General features: G+C 46.5%; 1 protein-coding gene across 2 annotated transcripts in view; it reads left to right on the forward strand.

Annotated features, from left to right (window-relative positions):
• Positions 1-439: 439 nt before the first annotated feature.
• The window catches only part of CEP85 (centrosomal protein 85), a 35,361-nt gene continuing 11,932 nt past the window's right edge, over positions 440-23,868 (forward strand). The window contains exons 1-6 of one of the 2 annotated variants that reach the window (XM_040979618.1): positions 440-545; positions 3,697-3,849; positions 16,327-17,021; positions 17,774-17,907; positions 18,302-18,419; positions 19,370-19,555. In XM_040979618.1, the coding sequence (XP_040835552.1) occupies positions 440-545; positions 3,697-3,849; positions 16,327-17,021; positions 17,774-17,907; positions 18,302-18,419; positions 19,370-19,555 (1,392 nt within the window). The remainder of the gene's footprint in view (positions 546-3,696; positions 3,850-16,326; positions 17,022-17,773; positions 17,908-18,301; positions 18,420-19,369; positions 19,556-23,868) is intronic. The other variant, XM_040979619.1, reaches the window with a different exon arrangement.

Raw genomic sequence — 23,868 nt, forward strand, 5'->3', positions numbered from 1 at the left:
ACGGAGCCTCCGGGATTAGAACCTGCACTCATTTGGTATTCTGGCACGTTCAAGGTTGAAACTTTAGCTGCTCGGCTGCCGCACCAGACCCTGTTTGTTTATTTCCAAGGCAGAACAAGAGAGACCTTCCATCTGTTGGTTCACACCCCAAATATCCACAGTAGCCTGGTTTGGGTCAAGCTGTAGTCAGAGTCCAGAACTCCAGCCAAATCTCCTATGCACTTGATCCATCCCTTCTGGTGCCTGGAGTGTGCAGTGGCACGAAGCTGGAGCAATAGCTATGTCACCAGTACCTGAACTGGGCACTACAACGTGGGCCTTGACTGTCCCAGGTGGCAGTGTCACTGCTACGCCCCAGAGACTGAGTTCTTGGCATTCTTGTGTTCTTACGTGGCTTTATAGTTTCAGTTGAGTGAGAACTGTTACAGGGAGTCAGAAGATGCTGGGGTGTCTGACCTGTCATTTCTTTGTTGTGCAGCTCAGGTCTGTGATGGCCATGCAGGAGAAATACACCGGGGAAAGGGTTTCCCATGCCGCCTCTCCAGGTGAGTAGTCAGAAACTTTCTTGGAGTAAAATCTGACCTTTGCTATTTTATGTTTTTAATTTTTTTTAAAAAAAGTTTATTTATTGCAAAGTCAGATAGATATAGAGAGGAGAGACAGAGAGGAAGCTTATTCCGGGTCTGCCTCGCGGGGGCTGGGTCCCAAGGCTTTGAGCTGTCTTCCACTGCTTTCCCAGGTCACAAGCAGGGAGCTGGATGGGAAGCCGGGCCGCCGAGGTCAGAACCAGTTGCCTATATGGGATCCCGGCGCATGCAATGCGAGGACTTAGCCACTAGGTTCCTACACTGGACCCAATGCGAATTTTTCTAAGATTTGTTTTTTTTTTTAAAGCAGATGTTACAGAGAGAGGAGAGATAGAGATCTTCATCTGCTGGTTCACCAGCTAAATTGCCTCAGTGGCCAGAGCTGAGCTGATCCAAAGTTGAGATCCAGGAGCTTTTTCTGTGTCTCCCATGTGCGTGCAGGGTCCCCAAAACTTGAGCCATCCTCTGCTGCTTTCCCAGGCCATGAGCATGAAGCTGAATGGAAAGTGGAGCAGCTAGGATGTGAACCCGGGGCCGATGTGGAATGCCAGTGCCGCAGGCTCGGGATTAGCCTGCTCTACCGCTGTACTGGCTCCTATGATGCAGTTGTTTTTAAATGAAATTCTTAACAGCTCACTGCATTTGTCTCTTTTCATCAGTATGTCATTCAGATTACTGATCTTAATAATTGGTAGGAGACATATTATAACTTTAAAAACTTTAGCTTTCACATTTGAATTTTGAAGTAAGTATAAGCATGTATAAATATACCATAAATATTTTATTTTTAGGGATTTATTTATTTAGTTGAATGACATAGTTACAGAGGGAGAGAGAGAAATCTTCATCCACTAGTTTGTTCCTCAAATTGTTGCATTGGCCAGGGTTTGGCCAGGTGAAACCAGACGCTTTATCCAGGTTTCCTGCATGGGTGCAGGAATCTAAGCATTTGGACCATCTCCTGCTGCTTTTCCAAGTGCATTAGGAGGAAGCTAGATTGGAAGTACAGCAGCTGGGACTTGAACCACCAAGTGGATGGTACATCAAGTGATGGCTGAACTTGCTGCCCCACAACACTGGCCTCTGATTGTTTTTAACCAAATATTTCTTTAGTTTTGGGTAATGGAGTGTGTGGACAGAAAAGTAGTGTTGATGAGAGGGAGGTTAGGAGGAGGAATGGGGCATGGTTTCCAGTGGGGGGCTAGTAGTAACAGGGACAATCAGTTGGAACGGACTGGCTAATGAGATGAAGGTGTGTGGACTTGCCAGCAGCTTGGGTTTCCGTGCTTCAGTCTAGGCTTACACTGAGGTAGTGCCGCGGTAACGCTGGCTCATCTTGGGCTGTGCGGAGGCTTGGACTGGTGCCTGAGTCTTCTATTCAGATACGTCGAATTCACAAATACATATGGATTGGGAAAATTCTCTCAGATCAGGCACTCTGTAATGACCCAAAGTGGAGAGGAGTCCTTGGGGAAGTTAGGGTGAATAAATTAGATGGCAGAAGTAGGGATAACAGGAAAAAGAAAAGAGCAAAAGTGAAAAAAAGTTATTTATAAATAGGAGAAATATTTGGAAAAAATAATTTTTGTTCAAGTATTACTTGCTTCCTGCTAGATCAATATCTGTAGAATCTTATTTTCTGGTTTTAATTTCAGCTTTGACAGCTTAGGTTAAATGGAGGATAAGTCATTGCTGTTATTTTTATAGATCTTTAGGATACGACTTAGGAAGATGGTAGTGATTTTTACTGGCCAGCCTTGCAGGTTAAGTTACTGCTTATGATGCTGGCATCTTGTATGAGTGCTTGTTCAGGTCCTGGCTGGTCTACTGATCCAGCTCCCTGCTGATGTGTCTGCCCTCTTCCTCATCTGGGTCGGCCATTTGCAGCCATCTGGGGAGTGATCCAGTGGATGAAAGAGCCTTCTGTCACTCTTTGAAACTGTGCCTTTTGAATAAAATCAATATTTAAAAATAAGGAAAAAAAAAGGAAAAATTTGTGATTTTTAAAAATTAATTTGTCTTTGCTAGTATGTTACTAAATCAAATATTTACAGAATGCCTCACACCTACTGGCTCTCGAACAGCAAATTTAAAGTCAAATCTTAGACTTTTTATTTATTTGTTTATTGCTTGCTTGCTTAGAAGATTTATAACTTTCATTGTATTAACCTCAAGCCTTGGAGCTGCCATTGTGGCACAGTGGGTTAAACCATTGTGTGTGATGGCAGCATTTTATGTGAGCACTTGCTTGAGTCCCCCCCAGCCCAGCTGCTTGCCAGTGTGCCTGGGAAAGCAGCAGAGGATGGCCCATGTGCCTAGCCCTGCCATGCCCATGGGGAGCCCAGGTGGACTAGCAGGCTTCTACCTTGGATCTGACTCAGTACTGTCATTGGGGAGTGAACCCGTAGTTGGAAAAATCTTTATTTCTCCTTTATCTGTAACTGCCTTTCAAATAAACTAAATATTTAAAAAAATTAAAAATTAAGCCTTGAAATCTTCCGGTTGACTTTCCAAATTTACCTTGATCTGATCTGAATCCACCAGTGAGGGTACCCTGGTTCAAATAATGGAGTCTGGATTGTCTTGTTACTTGAGGAGATATTTGGAAATGAATGGGATATTTTCTACTTTTACAGTGCTGGTAGGATTGGGTGAGGGTTGCTGTTGGCATTTAGTGGATGGGGACCAGGGATGCCAAAGCATTCTGTAGTGTAGGTTACACAGACTTCATGCTGCAGAGTTGTCATTAGCAACAAGTCAGGCTTAGATCCAGCTCTGTCCTCTGTGGAACAGGAATGACACGTGGCAGCAGTGCGTGAGATCGTGTTTGTAAAGGTGCTGAGGCGTCTAGGTTTTAGTAAACAGTAACTGCTGCTAAATATGATTTTCTGTCCCAGCAAACGGGACTTCTTGGTCTTATTTCTGTCCTGAACATTCTCACTTCTATAATTAAAATCAACTAGCTCAGTGTAGCTACAATGAAGCTCAGGAGGGAAAGGGGTACAATGCTGCTCTTTTTGTAGGTTGCAGTGCCTTTTTTTTTTTTAACAGACTGACAGGTAATCTCAGCTGGTTCACACTAACGGTGGAAAATGCCTCTTTGTTTCAGGTCCCAGTGCAGTTCAGAAGGTTGGTTCCCTGGGGGCTGAATGGCAGACCCCAGTGCTCTCGGAGGCGTTTCGGAGCCGCTTCAGCCGCTGCCCGAGTGTAGCTGATAGTGGGGACACAGCTATTGGCACATCATGCTCAGATCTTGCAGAGGGTAAGTTTAGATTAATGTAAAAAGTATTATCTCCCTTATTTTTCAAAAGATAAATTCAGCGAGATTGCCTGTTAACTTATATTTTCTCTTCAGTGCCTGAAATAGCCAGGACTGGGTTAGGCAGAATCTAGGAGCTGAAACTCTCTCTAAATCTCCCTATTGGGTGGCAAAGGCCCAAGTGCTAGAGCCGTTATCAGCTGCTTCCTTGGGTGTGCAGGATCCAGCAGGAAGCTGGATTGGAAGGGAGTCATGGGGACTTGATCTGGCACCTTCTAAATGGGCTGGGAGCAGCCCAAGCAGTGACTTAACTGCTGCTGAAGCAAGTACCTGCCCTTGAATCAATGGTTTGATTATCGACATATTTTTGCTCGCATATTTTATTCCACATCTGTTGTCATTTCCAGAACATTGGTAAGGTCACCCTCCAGTCAGGGTATTTGCTTGATTTTTTTTAAGGATTTATTTATTATTGTTAGAAAGGCAAGGCAGATTTACAGAGAGAAGGAGAGACAGAGAGAAAGATCTTCCATCTACTGGATTACTCCCCAAGTGGCCAAAACTGCTGGAGCTGAGCTGATTCAAAGCCAGGGGCCAGGAGCTTCCTCTGGGTCTCCCACGCAGGTACAGGGTCCCAAGGCTGCTTTCCCAGGCCACAAGCAGGAAGTTAAAGGGAAAGTGGAACAGCAGGGATATGAACCGGTGCCCATATCCTGCTGGATACAAGGCAAGGACTTTAGCCACTAGGCTACAGCACCGAGCTCAACATGCTTGATTCTTACTACTCCATCTTTTTCACATGGGGTTACTTCATCTCATTTTCCTCTGTTTATCCTGAATCTGGAGTAACTTTTTTTTTTTAAGATTTTTTTATTTATTTTTATTGGAAAGTCAGATTTACAGAGAGAAGGATAGATAGGAAGAAAGATCTTCCAAGTGGCTGCAGTGGCTGGCGCTGAGCTGAGCTGAACTGATCTGAAGCCAGGAGCCAGGAGCTTCTCTAGATCTCCCAAGTTGGTGCAGGGTCCCAAAGCTGTGGGCCAGTCTACTGCTTACCCAGGCAGGGAGCTGGATGGGAAGTGGGGCAGCTGGGACATAAAGTGGCACCCATATGGGATCATGGTGCGTGTAAGGGGATGATTTACCCTCTAGGCTACTGCACCAGGCCCTGGAGCAGCTTTATAATAGGTTGCTTGGTGCCTCAGATCTTTGTACTGTCAAGTTTAACTTACTACAAGCTTGATTGCATAGTTGCTTTCTTTTTTTCCAGTACATTGAATATGATTGTATTGCTCTTTGACACTATACAAATATGGAACCCTTCACAGATTTGCATGAATGTTGTCTGTATCATTCTGATCTTATTGTATATGCAGCCTCATGGTTGCTGTTTCTCGGAGGACTTCGGTTCCCAATACTTGGAGGGTAATTCAGAGGCCTCAGGTCTGTGATCTGACCTTACCCAGCCCATTCAAGCGTGTTTCTTGCTATCACCAGGTCTGTGTCTGATGCTATCGAAGTTCCAGCCTCTTTTTTGTTGCCTCAGCAGTCGTACCGTTTCTTGAATCTGGGCGCATTGTGGTGTTACACCTCTCTTGACCGCTTCAAGGCTGTGCTGATCTTACTCTTCAAGATCCAGCAAAGGGTTCCACAAAGATAATCTTTGTCTCTGTAATCTTGCAACCTTATTATCTCTGCCACTTTTTTTTCATTCCAAAGCAAATTTTATTGTCTAACTAACACAAGTTTAATGGGCCTTGCACTATAATGGTATTTTCTGTATTAAGCATAAATACAACTGTGTAAGGTATATCCATGGCCCATTGGAGACACAGCATCTAAATACTTCCTAGGGATTACACCGTGGATTGAAGTCAACTCTACTTAATCGCAGGGTTACAGTGAGCATTGCTTCAAGTTCATATTTTAAAAACATTGTACTGTACATTTATCATTTTTCCTTAGTAATACCAGCTTTATTGTTACCAATTAATGGGGCTTAGTTTTGTGAAAATTACCTTACATTTCCTTCCTTTATAAGTTACATTTTTTTTTGCATTTGTTTTTAAAGATTTATTTATTTTTATTGGAAAGGCAGATATACAGAGAGGAGAGACAGAGAGGAAGATCTTCCATCCGATGATTCACTCCCCAAGTGAGCGCAACGGCCGATGCTATGCCGATCCGAAGCCAGGAGCCTCTTCCAGGTCTCCCACGCGGGTGCAGGATCCCAAAGCTTTGGGCCATCCTTGACTGCTTTCCCAGGCCACAAGTAGGGAGCTGGAAGGGAAGCAGGGCTCCGGGATAGAACCGGCACCCATATGGGATCCCGGGCGTGCAAGGCGAGGACCTTAACCACTTGCGCCACCGTGCCGGGCCCTATAAGTTACATTTGATTTTGTTTTTTTTTTAAGAAATTTTAAAAGGTAAGGTAGTGATGATGTGTTGACATATCTGTCCTGCTACAGTCTGGGCAGAAGGACTTTGGACCACAAGGACCATTTTTATTAATATTGGAGGACAGTGCTCACTGCTCTCTTTATTTTTTATCAAAGATGTGTTTAGGGCCCAGTGCATGGTTTAGTGGCTAAAATCCTCACCTTGCATCTGCCGGGATCCCATTTGGGTACCGGTTTGTATCCTGGCTGCCCCACTTCTTTTGCAGCTCCCTGCTTGTGGGCTGGGAGAGCAGTCAAGGATGGTCTAAGGTGTTGGGATGCTGCACCTGCGTGGGAGACCCGGAAGAGGCTCCTGACTCCAGATCGGCTCAGATCTAGCTGTTGCGGCCACTTGGGAAATGAATCAATGAATCTCTCTGTATGTTCTCTCTGTAAATTTGACTTTCCAATAAAAATAAGTAAATATTTTTAAGAAATCAATTATTTTTTAAAAGATTTATTTATTTGTTGGAAAGGCAGAGTTACAGCAACAGAAAGAGAGTAATCTTCTATTTGCTGGTTCACTCCTCAGATGGCTGAGCCTGACTGAAGCCAGGAACTTTATCTGAGTCTCGTACGTGGGTAGCAGGAGCCCAAGCACATTGATCATCCTTTGCTGCTTTCCCAAGTGTGTCAGCAGGGAGCTGGATTGGAAGTGGAACCGTTGGGACTTGAACTGGTACCCATATAGGAAGGATGTTGGTGCTGCAGGTGCATGTGGCTTTATCCTGGTATGTGATAACACTGGCCCTGATGTAGGTGTTTTTTTGATCATGCACTGGGGACAGGTGTTTGGCCCACTGGCTAAGGCGCAGCCTAGGATACCTGTATCCCATATCACATTCCCTGGGATTGAGTCTTGAAATTGAATCTACTTCCCATTCCAGGTTCCTGCTAATGTATTCCCTGGGAAGCAGCAGCTGGTATATCAGATACTTGGTTCCTGTCACCCATGGAGGAGACCCAGATTGAATCCTCTGACCTTGGCCTGGCCCAGTGCAGTTATTGTAGACTTTTGGAAAGTGAATCAGTAGTTGGAGAATCTGTGTTTTTCTGCCTTTCAAATAAATAAATAAATATCTTTAATTTTAAAGAAAAAGGCCAGAGGTTCTAGGCCAGGTCCATCTTCATGCTTGGAGCCCCGATTCCAGCCACTGCGTACATGCAGTGAACTGTCCCCGGGCGGCCAGTATGCCATTTGGTCCCAGGCTCCGCCTGCTGGCTGCCGAGTGGCGAGTGGCGAGCCCTGGGGTTTGGGGCTGTGAATTGCTGCTTAAGCACCTCCATGTTGAGCCCACTGTGCTTCTGGGTTGCAAATCAATCCTGAAGACTCCTAACAAAGTAACTTTTCCTTTGAAGGTAAGCAAGGGTACTGAGACCTGGTAGGTTGGAGGAGAGGGACCAGATGACCTTTATGGGTAAGACTGATATACCAGCCTCCTTTGAGTCCTATGTAGAACTTGTTATCACTGAATAATGCTGACCACTGTACACCACTCCATGCAAAAGCTAAGGCTGGGGCTTGTCTAGCAGGACCATATCCTAATGCCTGACATAATGATGGATCGGGGACGGATCACATTAGGCAGGGCCGTGACATTAACTAGCACACGAGAGAACCTTTTCCGGGGGGGTAGATTCTGTGGGGGATGTGTGAGCCAAACCCTGTGGAAACACTAGCCCCACTGATTAGCTCAAGAGTTGGGGTGGTAATGGACTAAGCTAAGTGTGACCAAGGAGCCTGCCATCACTCACAGGTAAAGGAACCAACAGCGGTCTGGACTGGTCAAGGCAGTAGCACCCAAATGTGCATCCTGAATAGGGTGTGGGGTGGGTCGGGCTACAACATTCACCAGCTCATACAAGGCCAAATGGAAGGCCAGACTGTACCGGGCACTGGCCCTAAACCCAATGGCATGTATGAGAACTGGGTCTGGGAGTGGATCAAGTGGAGGAACTTGGGAAACTCCTCTGGTGGGTCATAGCTCCTGCGGGTAAACACGTAGTCCAGACCTGGGGGTCGGACAAGCTGGGCAAAGTAGCTCCAGTGGATGGCTGATGTGTGGGTTGGTAATGGAACAGGGTGGACCGGGCAGGACTGAGCAAACCTTAGCTCAGAAGCAAAAATAGAAATCAGAATGGAGCCCAGGTCATGCCGAGCTAGGCTCTTACACCTACTGGTCTGCATGAGCCAGGGACGCTAAGACACGGCATCAAAGGCAAAGGCCAAGACAGGTGAGGGGCTATGCCAAACTGAGTCAGAGCAGCCACTGGCATGCATACAATCTATGGCTGGGAAGGGGATGCACTAGCTGGGTTGCGGTTCCCACTGAGGAGCGTGGGTGCAGGAGTGGGGGCTGCTGGGTTCTGGTCTGGATATGGCTGCAGTCTCTCAGCACAAGTGTGAACTGGGACTGGATGCACCAAGCCGGGCTAGACTCCAACACCATCTGGTGCTCCTGAGGACCAGGGTAGATGTGGGATGAATTAGGCTAGGTCTCTACCTCTGCCGAGCCATGTGTGGGCTGTTTGGATATGGACAAGCCTTGGCTGGGCTGAAACATCCAACAGTAAGAACCAGAATGGATTGAAGGCCATTCAGGAAAGGCCACTATTCCTGCTAGGACAGGAGGTGGACTGAGTAGGGCTGGCTCATGGACCTACCAATATGCGCAAGATCTGACATTGGGAGAAGTTCTAATGGAGGGGCCTGGGCAACTCCTCTGACAGGACACAGTCCCTACAGGTAAGCACAAGAAGCACAATAGGGAACAGCCCAGACCAGGCCATGGAAAGGTATCCACCGGCATACATTTGGAATGGGGCGGGGGGCGGGGGTGGAGAGGAGACAAGGCTGAACCAGTTCACATCACCTGCTGGCGAATCCAAGCACCAGAACAGAGTGTGGGTCGAGCCATGTTTGGTCATGACAAAAACCAGTGCACATTACAGAATGCAAAGGTGAGGTGACCTGTACCAGATGTGGCCACAGGGCCCAAACAGCTTCAGGTGAGAACCAGGGAGGAAGGGGGCAGAGCCGGCAGGGTGAATATGAGGGTGTTCCCCTGCTGGAAACCACTCCCACTGGAGAGCGTGAGCTGGGATGGGGGCATACCAGGCCAGGCAGGGCTACAACATCTGTGGGCCTCATGTGAACTAGATCAGGGAAATGCCAGGTTGGGCTGACTGTTCCGACTGGTGCAAAGAAAAATTAGAGTGGGTGAGGGTTGCTTGGGCTTTGCCACAGCATCAGCTGGAATCTGGGAGTGGGAGAGGCCTGGCAAGGGCTGGCACTGGAGGCTAAATCTGTCAAGTTAAATTCCAGAACCACCTGGAGAGTGCATAATCCAGGAGTGGGAGTGGCCTAGAAGGGAAATAGTGGGCTCCTCCCTCTTGGGTTACTACTCCCACTGGAGAGCACAGGGGCTGGGGTGGCTAGACAGAAAGGCACCCAACAGTATGTGTGTGGGCTAGATAGTGAAGCTGGTTTGGTTGAACTAGGCTTCAATGCCCATTGACATGTATGAGAGCTAAATGGGATGTGGGACAGACTGGACTAGTCTGCTGTACATACTGACAAGCATGGGAACCAGGACGGGGGCAGGCCTGGTGGGGGTTACTGGGGTCACTCCGTCTAGGCTGCAGCTCCCACTGGTTTATGTGAGGGCTGAGTGTGTGCTGGACAGAATCAGGCTGGACTGCAACACCCATTGTTTCCAGTGGAAGATAGGGCTGGAAACAGAACTGACCCAGCAATTGCAACCACTAGCTGATTGGGGCGATGGACTGTACTGGGCCCTGTACTTGCTAGTACATAAAAAATCTGGTCTGGGATCTCCCCAGTTTAATGTCTGGACTCGGAACCCATGGACCTGCCATGGAGTGCAAGTGCCAGAGCCGAGCCTCCTCAGAGGCTCAGACGGAGCAGTGGAGAGCATAACCAGCTGCACATGGAGCATATGGCAGTCTGTCAGATACATGGCATGACATCAGAGGACAGAGCATATCAGTCAACTACCCCAGCCAATAGTTGGCAGTGAAAAACTGGGCAAACGGAGACTCTATCGATGGATTCTGCAGCGACCTCATCGAGCTTGGAATGGCAAGAGTGGCAGCAATTTGTAACTGTTGAACTGTCAAAACCACTTGAGCAGAAGCCTCGGTGCATGCCCCACATCAGGGACCTGGGATGGGTGGGAGACTGGGTGGGGCTTCTCCCTTTATCTCCCCCTTTATCCCAGAACAGGAAAAAAAATGTGGAAATAATAGTCTTAACCACTTTCCTGTAGCCCTTGAACCTTTGTGCCCTAATTAATTATCAAAAATAAAGAAAACAAATAGAAAAAAAAAAGGCCAGATTTGCTCTCCCCATTAAACAAATTGGTTATATTTAATTCAATCAGATTGCAATACAGACTGTATATGTCTCTTGTTTTTTATTCCTTTGGGGAAATACGTATCTTTTCTAGTACATCCTTTTAAAATGGTGGTAGCCTTGAAAGAGTGGTAAAGTCATCGGTATAGGAGGTTTGGGTTTTTTTTTTTAAAGGAAAGTATGTTTTGCCTTTTCTAAGGTCTTTTATTATTAGTATTCCATGATGTTTCTCTCTCTTTTTTTAATATTTATTTTATTTTTATTGGAAAGGCGGATATACAGAGAGGAGAGACAGAGAGGAAGCTCTTCCATCCAATGATTCACTCCCCAAGTGAGCGCAACGGCCGATGCTATGCCGGTCCGAAGCCAGGAGCCTCTTCCAGGTCTCCCACGCGGGTGCAGGGTCCCAAAGCTTTGGGCCGTCCTTGACTGCTTTCCGGGGCCACAGGCAGGAAGCTGGAAGGGAAGCAGGCCGCCGGGATAGAACCGGAGCCCATATGGGATCCCGGGCGTGCAAGGCGAGGACCTTAACCACCGTGCCACCGTGCCGGGCCCATGATGTTTCTCTTAACTTTTGGTTATTTGGCTCATGAATCTGGCTTGGAACCTAGGTGACAAAAAGTATTACGACAGTTACAAAACGTTCATTCTTACATCCTTAAATTGCTTCTTAAAAAAAAAAAGGATGCATGTATTTTAATCTGAAAGGCAGATTTACAGAGAGAAAACAGATCTACTGGTTCACTCCCCAAATGGCCATAGTGGCCAGAGCTGAGCTGATGCAAACCAGAAGCCAGAAACTTCTTGCAGTCTCCCATGTGGGTGCAGGTGCCCAATACTCTGGGCCGTCTTCTAGTTTTCCCAGGCTACAAAATGGATCAGTAGTGGAGCAGCCAGGACGGGAACAAGCGCCCATATGGGATGTGGATGCTGTAGGTGGAGAGTCAGCTGGCTGCTCCTAAATTGCTTCTGATTCTACCCTTCACTTAGATATGTTCACATCCTCAGGGGACCGGGCAAAAGTGAGTACTCAGTAAGCTCAGAATGCTTTTCCCTTTCTAAAGACTGCAAATCTAAAATCAGTAGTGATGGTGTGCAAGCTCATATTTCAAAGCCGAAAAAAACTCCAAAATCTAAAACAGTTTTGCTTCAAATCATTTCTTTTTTTTTTTTTAAGGTTTATTTATTTATTTATTTATTTTGGAAAGGCAGATATACAGAGAGGAGGAGGAGAGACAGAGAGCAAGATCTTCTGTCCAATGATTCACTCCCCAAGTGACCACAACGGCTGGAGCTGAGCCAGTTAGAAGCCAGGAGCCAGGAGCCTTGAGCCTCTTCCAGGTCTCCCATGTGGGTGCAGGATCCCAAAGCTTTGGGCCATCCTTGACTACTTTCCCAGGCCACAGGCAGGGAGCTGGATGGGAAGTGGAGCTGCCGGGATTAGAACTGGGGTCCATACAGGATCCCGGTGCATTCAAGGTGAGGAATTCAACCACTACACTATTGCACCGGGCCCAATCTCAATCATTTCTTACAAGATATTTTGCCCATGGCTAATATGACAGGTGTATAGAGTTGCTGTTGGCATCTCATACAAGAACTGGTTTGTCCACTTGAGTAAGAACCTCAGAGCATGCCCTGCATCCAGGACCTGGGTGGCTGGGAGACTGGGTGGACCTTCTCCCTTAATACCCCCCTTTGCCTCAGATATATGAAGGAAACAATATGGAAATAATAGTCTTACCCACTTTCCTATAGCCCTTGTACCTTTTTACCCTAATTAACTACGTAAAGATTGTCAAAAAAAGAAAAAAAAAAACTGGTTTGTGTCCTGGTGGCTGTATTTTGGATCCAGCTCATTGCTATGGCCTGGGAAATGTACCAAAAGATGGTGCAGTGTTTGGGTCCCTGCACCCACGTGGAGACCAGGATAAAACTGGTTTTAGCTTTCCTCAGCACCAGCCATTGCGACTGTCTGGGTAGTTAAGCAGTGGATGAAAGAGTCTCTCTCTGTACAAGTGTCTTTCCCCCACACTCCTAACTTAGAAATACATAATCCTTTATTTTTATTGCAAAGTCAGATACACAGAGAGAGGAGAGGAGAGATAGAAAGATCTTCCATCTGATGATTCTCTCCCCAAGTGACCGCAACAGCTGGTGCTGGGCCGATTCGAAGCCAGGAACCAGGAACCTCCTCCAGGTCTGCCACGTGAGTGCAGGGTCCTAAGGCTTTGGGCCATCCTCGACTGCTTTCCCAGGCCACAAACAGAGCTGAATGGGAAGTGGAGCTGCTGGGATTAGAACCAGTACCCATATAGGAATCCAGCATGTTCAAAGCTAGGGCTTTAGCTGCTAGGCTACTGCGCTGTGCCCACAAATGTATAATCTTAAAAAAAAAATTAGTTCAAATTATTGTATTTCATAATTGGATGTAAACAGAAGTAATTGAAATTTAGTAGTTGTTAAATTTACCCTTACTGTGAGAAGAGGTTTGCAAGAAAGAATGAAATGTTGGAACCTGGAATCAGTGATGTTGAGACATTTAAAACTGTATCCAACTATAGAGTTCTCTAAATAAAAATCGCATGGTCTATACACTTACTTCGAAACACCTGCGGAAACTATGAGCTCGCACCCCTTTTGAAAATAAGTGTAGGGCTCAGCACAGTGGTCTAATGGCTAAAGTCCTTACCTTGAAAGTGCTGGGATCCCATATGGGCACTGGTTTTAATCCCAGCAGCTCCACTTCCCATCCAGCTCTCTGCCTGTGGCCTGGGAAAGCAGTCGAGGACGGCCCAATGCTTTGAGACCCTGCACTCGCGTGGGAGTCCTGGAGGAGGTTCTTAGCTCCTGGCTTTAGGTCGGCGCAGCACTGGCTATTGTGGTCACTTGGGGAGTGAATCAGACGCAAGATCTTCCTCTTTATCTCTCCTTCTCTCTATATATCTGACTTTGCAATAAAAATAAATCTTAAAAAAAAAAAACAAAAAAAAAAGAAAACAAGTGTAGGACCCTGCATGATAGACTAGTGGCTAAAGTCCTCGCCTTGCATCTGCCAGGATCCCATATGACCTCCAGTTCATATCCTGGCTGCTCCACTCCCTGCTTGTGGCCTGGGAAAGTAGTCGAGGATGGCCCAAAGCCTTGGGACCCTGCACCCATGTGGGAGACCTGAAAAAGTCTCCTGGCTTCAGATCAGCTCAGCTCTGCCTTTTGTGGCTACTTGGGGAGTGAACCAGTAGATGGAAGATCTTTCTTTCTGTCTCTCCTCTCTGTATATTTGCCTGTCTGATTAAAAAAAAAAATTAAAGAAATACCAAGTTGTTTAGCAAAAAGAGAATGAGTGTTGCTTTGTTTCAGAATGTTCTAAAGCACATACTAGATTCAAGGTGTGCCTTGCCATTATATGGCACTCTTTATCAGAATCAGGCATTATAAGTGCAACTGGGAAATACAGACAAGAACTTCACTTTACTGCTTCATCTATAGGTGGACTGTGTGCTCTTTGATTAGAAAAACAGATCTTCGGTTTGGCATGTTATTTTGACGGTTGTGGCGCAAACGGAAGTTGGTGAGTCTTGAGTCAAGAGTAGTACTTTGGTTACAGAATGGAAGGAAGTGTTACTAACTTCCCTGTGACAGCAGCCCTTCCCTCATGGATCACACTTCCCTGTCTTGTACAGTTAGAACTGTCATGGGAGCAGGGACCCTTGGGAGAGCTGACACTCTGGTGCTATTATGGAGGATCGTAAACAGATCATTTACTGTCCTGGAAGCATCTGTCACCTCCACTGGGTCTTTGCCTTGCTGACTAGTCTGACAACTTACATTGTGGGATATCAAAATTGTCTTTGTACTCAGAAATGTCTTCGATTCTTGGTCTGAAGAGGCTATTGTGTGTTCCCAGAAATTAGGCAATTTTTTTTTAAGATTTATTTTGTTTGTATTGGAAAGTCAGATACACAAAGAGAAAGAGAGACAGAGAAAGATCTTCCATCTGAAGATTCACTCCCCAAGCGGCTGCATCGGCTGGAGCTGAGCCGATCCAAAGCCAGGAACCTCTCCTAGGTCTTCCATGTGGGTGCAGGGTCCCAAGCCTTTGGGCCATCCTCTACTGCTTTCCCAGGCCACAAGCAGGGAACTGGATGTGAAGCGGGGCTGCTGGGATTAGAACTGTCACCCATTGGATTAGAACTGGTGCATTCAAGGCAGGGACTTTAACCGCTAGACTACTGCGCCAGGCCCAAATTATGCAGTTTTAAACAGCTGCTTAGAGGGAAAGATTATAATGTCTGCTTTGTTTAACTGAGTGGGCTCTGTGTTGGTTGATTGAAAAAGAGAACCAGATTGGCAATTATTTTTCTTCATGGTAGATGTGCTTGGTTTGGGAGAGGTTACTGGACATATTGAAAGAGCAGAATTTAGTGTTTGCCCTCTTAGTCTGCTTCCTGCTGTCACCTACAGGTGGTGGGGTCTTGCAAATCGCTTGCACCCTACTCTCCTGCCATATTGGTTGGTTCTGTGCCCTCAGAGTAGGGCCTGGAAGCCTGAGGTGAGTAGAAACAGGAAGCTTTTTTTTTAAAGATTTATTTTTATTATTTTTTTATTGGAAAGGCGGATATACAGAGAGGAGAGACAGAGAGGAAGATCTTCCATCCGATGATTCACTCCCCAAGTGAGCGCAACGGGCCGATACTATGCCGATCCGAAGCCAGGAGCCTTTTCCGGGTCTCCCACTTGGGTGCAGGGTCCCAAAGCTTTGGGCCGTCCTCGACTGCCTTCCCGGGCCACGGGCAGGGAGCTGGAAGGCAAGCAGGGCTGCCGGGATTAGAACCGGCACCCATATGGGATCCCGGGCGTGCAAGGCGAGGACCTTAACCACTTGCGCCACCGTGCCGGGCCCAGGAAGCTTCTTTATGGGGCTCATCAGAGCCAAAGGAAACATCGGTGTAGTCGTAGGTTATATATTACAGTTGGGCACAAACAAGGAGGCAAACGGAGTCAAAGCACGGAATCAGTGGGTTTCAGCATGTACACACTTAGAAGTGCTCCCTGTGCTGGAGTGAAACCCGAGAGTTACTAAGAATAGCTGCATATATCCAGAGTCAGGCCTGGGGTTGTGGGAGAGGACAGAGCCTCCGGTGCTGCACTCCGCCCTGGGTGCGGGCAAGACTGTAGTCTGTCTTATTCTTCAGATTATCAACATTCATAGCTCACCTTCACTGGAGAACCTTGGGAGGTTGCAGAAGATTCTGGCAGCCCTTGGAAAAAGTGTTTTTATTTGACTGGATTATAGCATAGATTTGCTCAACTTCCAGAAAAGTAGAATGTAATCCATTTCCTTTAAGTAAGTGATATTTTTTCCTAAGCTTTGTTGTTTGTTTTCCTAAGTTTTAGGCTTTGTTTGTTGATCAGCAAGATGTTTTTTTTATTGAAGAGCAAATTAGAAGTGAAGCTGTCGTTGCCTTTTGTTGGCTTACCTTGTTGGGATGAACATTTGGAAGCCTGAGGAACATTGTCCGGTCAAGTTTGCTTTGCCTTTCTGTCTGATGCTTATAATACTCGCTCTCCTGGCTCCAGGACGGGCAGAGCGCATCGCACATAGCAGCAAACTCCTCAAAGCCTGCTCCTTCCATTGTGACTTACAAAGTACTATTCTTTCTGCAGATTTTTGCAGTTCAAGTGGCAGTTCTTCTTTCCAGCCCATCAAAAGCCACATAACCATTCCAACAGCCCATGTGATGCCTTCTACTTTGGGGACTTCTCCTGCCAAACCAAATTCTACACCTGCTGGGCCTTCTTCCTCCAAACTCCCTTTGTCTGGGTTGGGTGAAAATGTGACGATGACAAGAAATGGAGACCTCGGTGCAATGAAACGTTCCCCGGGCCTGTCTCGAGACCTTATGTATCTCTGTGGTGCTGCTGGAGACAACGGGAATGAGCAGTCTTGGTTTCCAGCAGTGGGCCATGAAAGAGAGGAACAAGTGAGGAAGTTTGAAATTCCTAGCGTGGAACCGACCCTCAATCAGTCAGCAGTGATGGAAACCCTTTATTCAGATCCTCACTACCGAGTCCACTTCCACAATCCAAGAACTGACACGAGCAAGGAGTTGTACAAAGTGTTACCTGAGGCCAAGAAGGCACCAGGCAGTGGGGCAGTATTTGAGCGAAATGGACCACACCCTAGCAGTAACGGGGTGCATCACTTGGGGCTCCAGCCTGCTCCTGGGCTCTCAAAGGCTCTGCCCTCTCAGGTGTGGCAACCAAATCCTGACCCTTGGCATCCTCGGGAGCAGTCTTGTGAACTCAGCACCTGTCGGCAGCAGCTGGAATTGATCCGGTTACAGATGGAGCAAATGCAGGTAAAGCACCTTCCTGGAGGTTCTTTGGGGTTTCTAGAACTGGAAAGCCTTGTCCTGTATGTTTTAACACCAAAGGAAACATTTGTTAAGGAAGAAAGATATTAGTAGATAAGAAGTAAAGGCTTTTGAGCTGTTGAGGATTGAATTTGTTGATGACCTGATTAAACACCAGATAAATTCTCTAAAGTGGAAGGTTATGAGGAAAAAGCCAACAAGGAAGGACGCTAACGCTGGCTGCATGCTTCCTGTGTGTCAGGTAGTAGGTTAGGATCTTTGACATATAGAATCTTACTTAATTCTCATTGCATCCTGCTAAGGTAAATGTAGTCGCTGATTAGGTTTTTAAAGTAATCTGGATTAAGTCACAAAGGTAGCAGGTGGCAGAACCAGGATTTAAAACCCTCTTTGAATCCTGTGTTCTGTCTTCTGTGTTACTATTACACACACACATATATATTTTAAAGTCTTTGTATTAGAGCAGAAAGGGGCGTATTCTCCTTCCCTGAATGATGAGGACATCCTTGCTCCTGGTTGGCTTCTGTTGCCAGATAAAAAGATAATTGACCTTTTCTTAGAAACTGGAGCCCTTCTGAGCAGAGATGTTCCTGGCAGGTTCTTTCCAGTCATGCATCAGAGCTAAAATTACCTCATAAACACTGGCTTTATCAGGCTGAGCCAAATTGGATCCTGAATATAGACCCGGCGGGGTGTGCTCAGGTGTTGAAGCACCTGTGGATTGCTTGTCTTTTCAGCTTCAGAACGGAACCCTCTGCCATCATCCTGCTACTTTTGCTCCTTTACTGCCCACCTTAGAGCCAGCCCAGTGGATCAGCATCTTGAACAACAATGAACACCTTCTTAAGGAAAAGGAGCTCCTCATTGACAAGTAAGACAAGGGAGTGCTGCAGGGCCAGCCTCTGCTCAGGTCTCACTGAGGCACCCAAGGTCTTCTCAATGGGAAGTACGCTGTCTTTAGTTCAGGTCCACACCCTGTTTCAAAGCAGAGCTGAGCTGATGTGCTGCCTAATCTTAATCTGACTAATAAAGGCCAGTTGTGTATCTCTTTGGGGGCAGGAGGGGTGGGGCCTAGGGAATATCCCAAATGCTGATGTCTTGGAGCTCATCTTTCCTCACTTCCCCTGAATCATGTTGGTCCGTTGTGCAAACCATTAATACCAATTCAGTAAAGCTGGTTATTCATCTGTCTAAGGAAAGTAGGGATTCATCTTCTAACAGGGTTTGTGTTAGAACTCCAGACCTGATTCTATTGGCTTTTGCAGGCAGAGGAAACACATTTCCCAGCTGGAGCAGAAAGTTCGAGAGAGTGAGCTGCAAGTCCACAGTGCCCTTTTGGGTCGCCCTGCTCCCCTTGGGGATGTCTGCTTGCTCAGGCTACAGGTAACTGTTGGAAGCTTGAATGGTATTCTGCTTGTCATAGCTCAGTGTATTCCCTGTTGGCACCATTAGGTACCAAGAGATATGGAAGGGATCAAGTGATGCGAGTGTCCCTTCTCTCGAAGAGTGAGCATCTTGACTGTAGCGTACCCTTCAGAGGAGGCATAGGGTAAAACAAGGTCAAAGTTTGGGAGCCTTGGTGTCAGGACATACCTGGGAGAAAAGGAAAGCAGAGCGCAGCAGATAGTAAGTTCCTGGGAAATTGTCATCTGCCAGCTCTAGCCAAGTGGAAGAGAGGCAGCAGGGATGGATGCTTTAGAGCTGGTCTCACTTTTATTTTTCTGTGTCTGAGGGTACTTGAAGAAAAGCAGATTCCCCCTGAGCTCAGTGCTGTGGGGATCAAGAGCTTGAATGTAAGCTTGCTTTGTTGACCGAGCGTCTGCGCCTTGGACTGTGGAGTGTTTAGATGGATTGTGGTACTGGTTTTGCCACCTAGTGGGCTTCCATCTCATAAAATCTTCAAGGAAGGGCTGGTCCTTAGAGAAAAATCTAGTTCAGTCTTCTGTTTTATTGGTGAAGAAAATAGAGGGAGAACTTGGCCTAAGATCATAGAGAGAAAGAGGGGTCAGAACCTGGCCTTGAACCCAGGTCCTCTGATACCCACTGCAGTGCTTTAAAGCTGTGGCTGTCCAACAGGAAAGTGCATTTTAATGGAAATGAGATTATTTGAACCTATCTTCAGAGTTTCTGATTTAACTAGACCTAAGAATTAAACTCAAACATTTGTCTTTTCTAACATTCTAGCATCCGGTAATGTTGATAACATATAGTCCTGGAACCATATTTTGAGATGCCCTGCTTGGAGAAGTTCTTAATACAAAGGGGTTAAGGATGATGGAAGTGGATGGACTGTGAGGGTGGTGACAGTGACACATTGGGACTCTGTCTGGCAGGAATTGCAGCGGGAAAACACTTTCTTACGTGCTCAGTTTGCACAAAAGACGGAGGCCTTGAGCAAAGAGAAAATCGAGCTGGAAAAAAAGCTGTCTGCTGCAGAAGTGGAAGTCCAGCTCATCAGAGAATCTCTCAAAGTGACACTGCAGAAGCATTCGGAGGAGGGGAAGAAGCAAGAAGAAAGGGTAAGCTGAGGGGCTGGTGATGCCCTTGTGGCCAAGGCCCAGGCAGCAAGCTGCTGGTTGCCTGGGGCTGCTTCTGGGCAAGACACTACACTGGCTTCTCAGGCAGGACCAGTCTGCTGGAAATGGAGCCCTCCTTGGCACATTGTCTCCACTGAGCTACCACGGTCGGGGAAGAGTGTGCAGTCCTTCACAGTCTCAGGCGATGACGTGCTGCCAGGGGAAAAACCAGCCTGGGCGGTTCGACCAGACAACACTGTGCCAGGGTGTTTAAATACCTGTGGGAAGTTGGTGTGCACAATGTGGTTTCTCCTCTGAAAAGTAGAGAGAAATTCTATGTGCAGCTAGTTTGAGAGTTTATTTCTACCTGTGCTCTTAGACCTGGCTTAGGATGATTGATTATTGGAGAAACTAATTTTAAATCTTTCAGTTCTGCTGGTGCCTCCTCTTCACAAGTTGCTGCAAATCTAAAGTACTTGTTTTGAGGGCTCAGTTTAATAATGTTTAATTCTGGACTACTTGTCAAAATAGGAGCAATGCTCTCAAGCCTTTTTTTTTTTTTAGATTTAGTTATTTTATTGAGAAGACTGCACTCCAGCTGTTGTAGCCACCTGGGGAATGAAACAGCAGTCTCTCCTCCTCTGCATATATCTGACTTTCCAATAAAAATAAATCTACCAAAAAAAAAAAAAAACCCACACACAACAGGTGGAGCTGAGTTATCTGAAGTCAGGAGCCAGGAGATTCTGGTTTCTCGAGTGGGTGCAGGGTCCCAAGGTTTTGGGCATCATCCACTGCTTTCCCAAACCACAAGCAGGGAGCTGGCTGGAAAATGAAGCAGCCAGGATATGAATCAGTGCCCATATGGGTTCCCATTGCATGTAAGCCTGGAGTTTAAGTGACTAGTCTACCACATCAGGCTCAATTTTTTTTTTTAATAAATAAATGAAATGAAATAAATCAGATCCACTGTGAGCAGTTGGGCTAGTGGTTAAACTCTGATTAGAACACCTACACGTGTGTGCTTAGCAGAGCACTCTTTAGCACCCCTGCTTCCTGCTAAGGCAGACCTTGGGAGGCAGTAGTGATGATGACTCATGTAATTGCGTTCCTGCCACCTACGTGGGAGAGCTGCAGAGGTATTCCTGGCTCCTGGCCCCAGCCATTGTAGGCACTGAAGGGGTGAGTTAATGGATTGGAGTGCAGTTTGCCTTTCTGTCTCTCACATAAATAAAAACTAGTATAAAAATTGGGAATTGGCAATGTGGTGGCATAACAGTTTAAAGATGGCAGCTGCAATGACAGCAACCTGTATGAGTTCTTATTCAATTTCTAGACTTACTGCTGCTATACCTCTGTGCTGATGCACCTGAGAGCAGAGCAGCAGAAGATGGCCCAAGTACTAGGGATCCTCTGCCCACCTGGAAGACCTGGATAGAATTCTAGGCTCCTGGCTTTAGCCTGTCTCAGCACTGGCTGGCAGTGTGGCGATTTGGAGAGTGAACCAGTGGATAAAAGATGGCCTCTCTCTCTGTGTTTCTCTCTCTCTCTCTCACTCTTTCAGGTAAATAAATATATCTATCTTTTAAAAAGGACGAAGAAAATTACAATTAAATAATTTGTGTGTTTTTTAAATGCCGGTTCAGATTCACTTGTGGGAATAGGCATGAAGTCACACATTTTGACAGGCTTCCAGGTGCTGTTGCCATTAGTATAGCAGAGTTTAGAAGGCTTGTTAAAAATGAAAATATTGTATGTATCTAAGTTATCAGATACCAGTGGTTTTATAATAACAATCAGAAGTTCTGTATCCCTGCTCACTCCAGAAAGGTATTCATCCTCAGCTCTTTCTCTTTCCCCTGGAACATGCCTCTGTTTCTCAAAGGTGTGCTTCTACATTTTTTGGTAGATTTTATATGTGTGTGTGTCATAGATAGAGTAGCTTATCTGTAATCCTGTTGACTATGATTTCTCTGGGTGTCTGCATCTACTTACAGTGTTGTTTCTTGTTCCCTTCTGGTCTTTTTTGTTTTGTTTTCCTGTTTCAGTGTCTTTCATGTTGGTGGCTTGGTGGCCTTTGAATGGGCACTCATATGGATCTGTGAGAGTATTGTTTTGGCACAGCCAGGTAGAGTGCCACTTTGACGCCCTCATGTCCTAGCAGACAGAATGCTTGTTTGAGTCCTGGCTGCTCCACTTCCCATCCAGCCTTTGCTGATCTGCTGGGAGGTAACAGAGGGCAGCTGAAGTATGTGGGCCCCTGCCGTGCAAGTAGGAAGTGCAGATGGGCGTCCTGGCTTCTCGCTTTAGCCTGACCCAGTCCTGCTTGTTGCAGCCATGTGGGGAGTGAATAAATCAGTTTATGGATGGATGGTTGAGCTTTATCTAAGACACCTGCATGCCACGTAGGAGTAACTAGGTTCTAGCTTCATGCTGGTGCGTGTACTGGGAGGCAGCAGGTGATGGCCCAAGTGGTTGGGTTCCTATAAAACTCTGAGTTCCTGGCTCCTGGCTTTAGCTCGGTCCTGCCGCAGCTGGTGTGGGCATTTGAGGAATAAAGTTACAGCTGAAAAATCTCTGTTTCTGCCTCTCTGCCTTTCGTGTATAAAAGTTGGGGGAAAGTCCTCACTGTAAGGTGATCAGCCTTGGACTTTGTGTTCCATTTCAGGGTCTGGATGTCTCTTATCTCTAGTGATTGTTCGGTCTGCTGTTGCTGGTGGAGAGGGCTGGGCAGGAAAGCTTTTGTCCTTTGAAATCTCAGTGCTGACAAGGATGTTAGGCTTAGATCCCACAGTTTTGTACGTAGGTTTTTATTTATACTTGTTTTCCACCCCGAACCTACCCTCTTTGTTATGACTGTGTTCCTTACTTGATTGTCCTGTTAATAAAGCCCGGGTGAGGGTAGTGTTGGCTGGCTGGTCCTCGGGCGTCTGGTGGTCTTCCCCGGGGTTCACTCTCGCTGAGACCTATCTGCAGAGGTAGGTGCTTGTGGGAGTGCAACACCTAGCCGACCGGGAGAGGTCCACCATCTCCCACGCTGTCCCTTCCCTTTGCCTACTCTCATCTTTGAAAGATATTTTACAATATCCCATGTGCCTTTTCGTTTAGTATCTTTTTTTTGTTGTTTTTTAAAGTACTGATTTATTTAAAAAGCAGAATTACGGAGAGGGAGAAAGAGTCAGCTCTTCTGTTAGTTCGTTCCTTAAATGGCCACAAGCCAGACTTAAGCTGGCACTCATACGTGATGCCTGCAATGCAGGCAGCAGCTTAGCTCACTGCATCTCAGTGCACCCTCCCCTATATGTATGTCATTTCTGTTGCCTTTTTTTAGGTTAGTACCAAAGATTTATGTATTTTGCAAGTCACAGAGAGAGAGAGAAACAGATCTTCTATCCACTAATGTGCTTCCCAAATGGCCGCAACAGTCATAGCTGGGCTAGTCCAGAACCAGGAACCAGAAGCTTCTTTGGGTCTCCCACGTGAGTGCAGGGTCCCAAGGCTTTGGCCCGTCCTCGACTGCTTTCCCAGGCCACAAGCAGGGAGGTAGGGGGGAAGTGAGGCAGCCAGGATTTGAACCGGTGTCTGCATGGGGTGCTGGTGCAGCAGGCTGAGGATTATGATTTACCACGCTGCTGAACTCAGTTTATCAATTTATTTTTAATCCAGAGTTGATTGCCAGTTTTGTTGGTAGTTTTCCAGGTGATTCTAATCCTTACTGAAATGTGAAATCAGAACTGGAAGGATATGGATTAGACCTGTGGTCAAACCTTTGGCATATTTTCAGGGAATTTTTTTTAAAAGATTTATTTTATTTTTGTCGCAAAGTCAGATGTACGGAGAGGAGGAGAGACAGAGGAAGATCTGTTGATTCACTCCCCAAATGGCTGCAATGGCCGGAGCTGAGCCAATCCAGGGCAAGGATCCAGGAAGTTCCTCCACGTCTCCCATGCAGGTGCTTGATTCCAAGGCTTTAGGCCTTCCTCGACTGCTTTCTCAGGCCACAAGCAGGGAGCTGGATGGGAAGTGGGGCCTCTGGGATTAGAACCAGTGCCCATATGGGATCCCGGCACATGCAAGGTGAGAACTTCAGCCACAAGGCTACAGTGCCGGGCCTAATTTTTTTTAAGTAAGATTTATTTATGTATTTGGGAAGTCAGCAGTACAGAGAGCGGGAAAGACAGAGAGATCCTCCATTCACTGGTTCATTCCTCAAATTGAAATGGCCACAATGGTCAGAAGTGAGCCAGTTCAAAGCTAGGAGCTCAGAGCATCCCCCGTGGACTCAGGGGCCAAGGACTTGGGCTTTCCTTCTCTGC

The sequence above is a fragment of the Ochotona curzoniae genome, unplaced genomic scaffold (assembly GCF_017591425.1).
Source record: "Ochotona curzoniae isolate NIBS_2020 unplaced genomic scaffold, NIBS_Ocur_1.0 contig_3255, whole genome shotgun sequence".
In the NCBI taxonomy this organism is placed as follows: Eukaryota; Metazoa; Chordata; class Mammalia; order Lagomorpha; family Ochotonidae; genus Ochotona; species Ochotona curzoniae.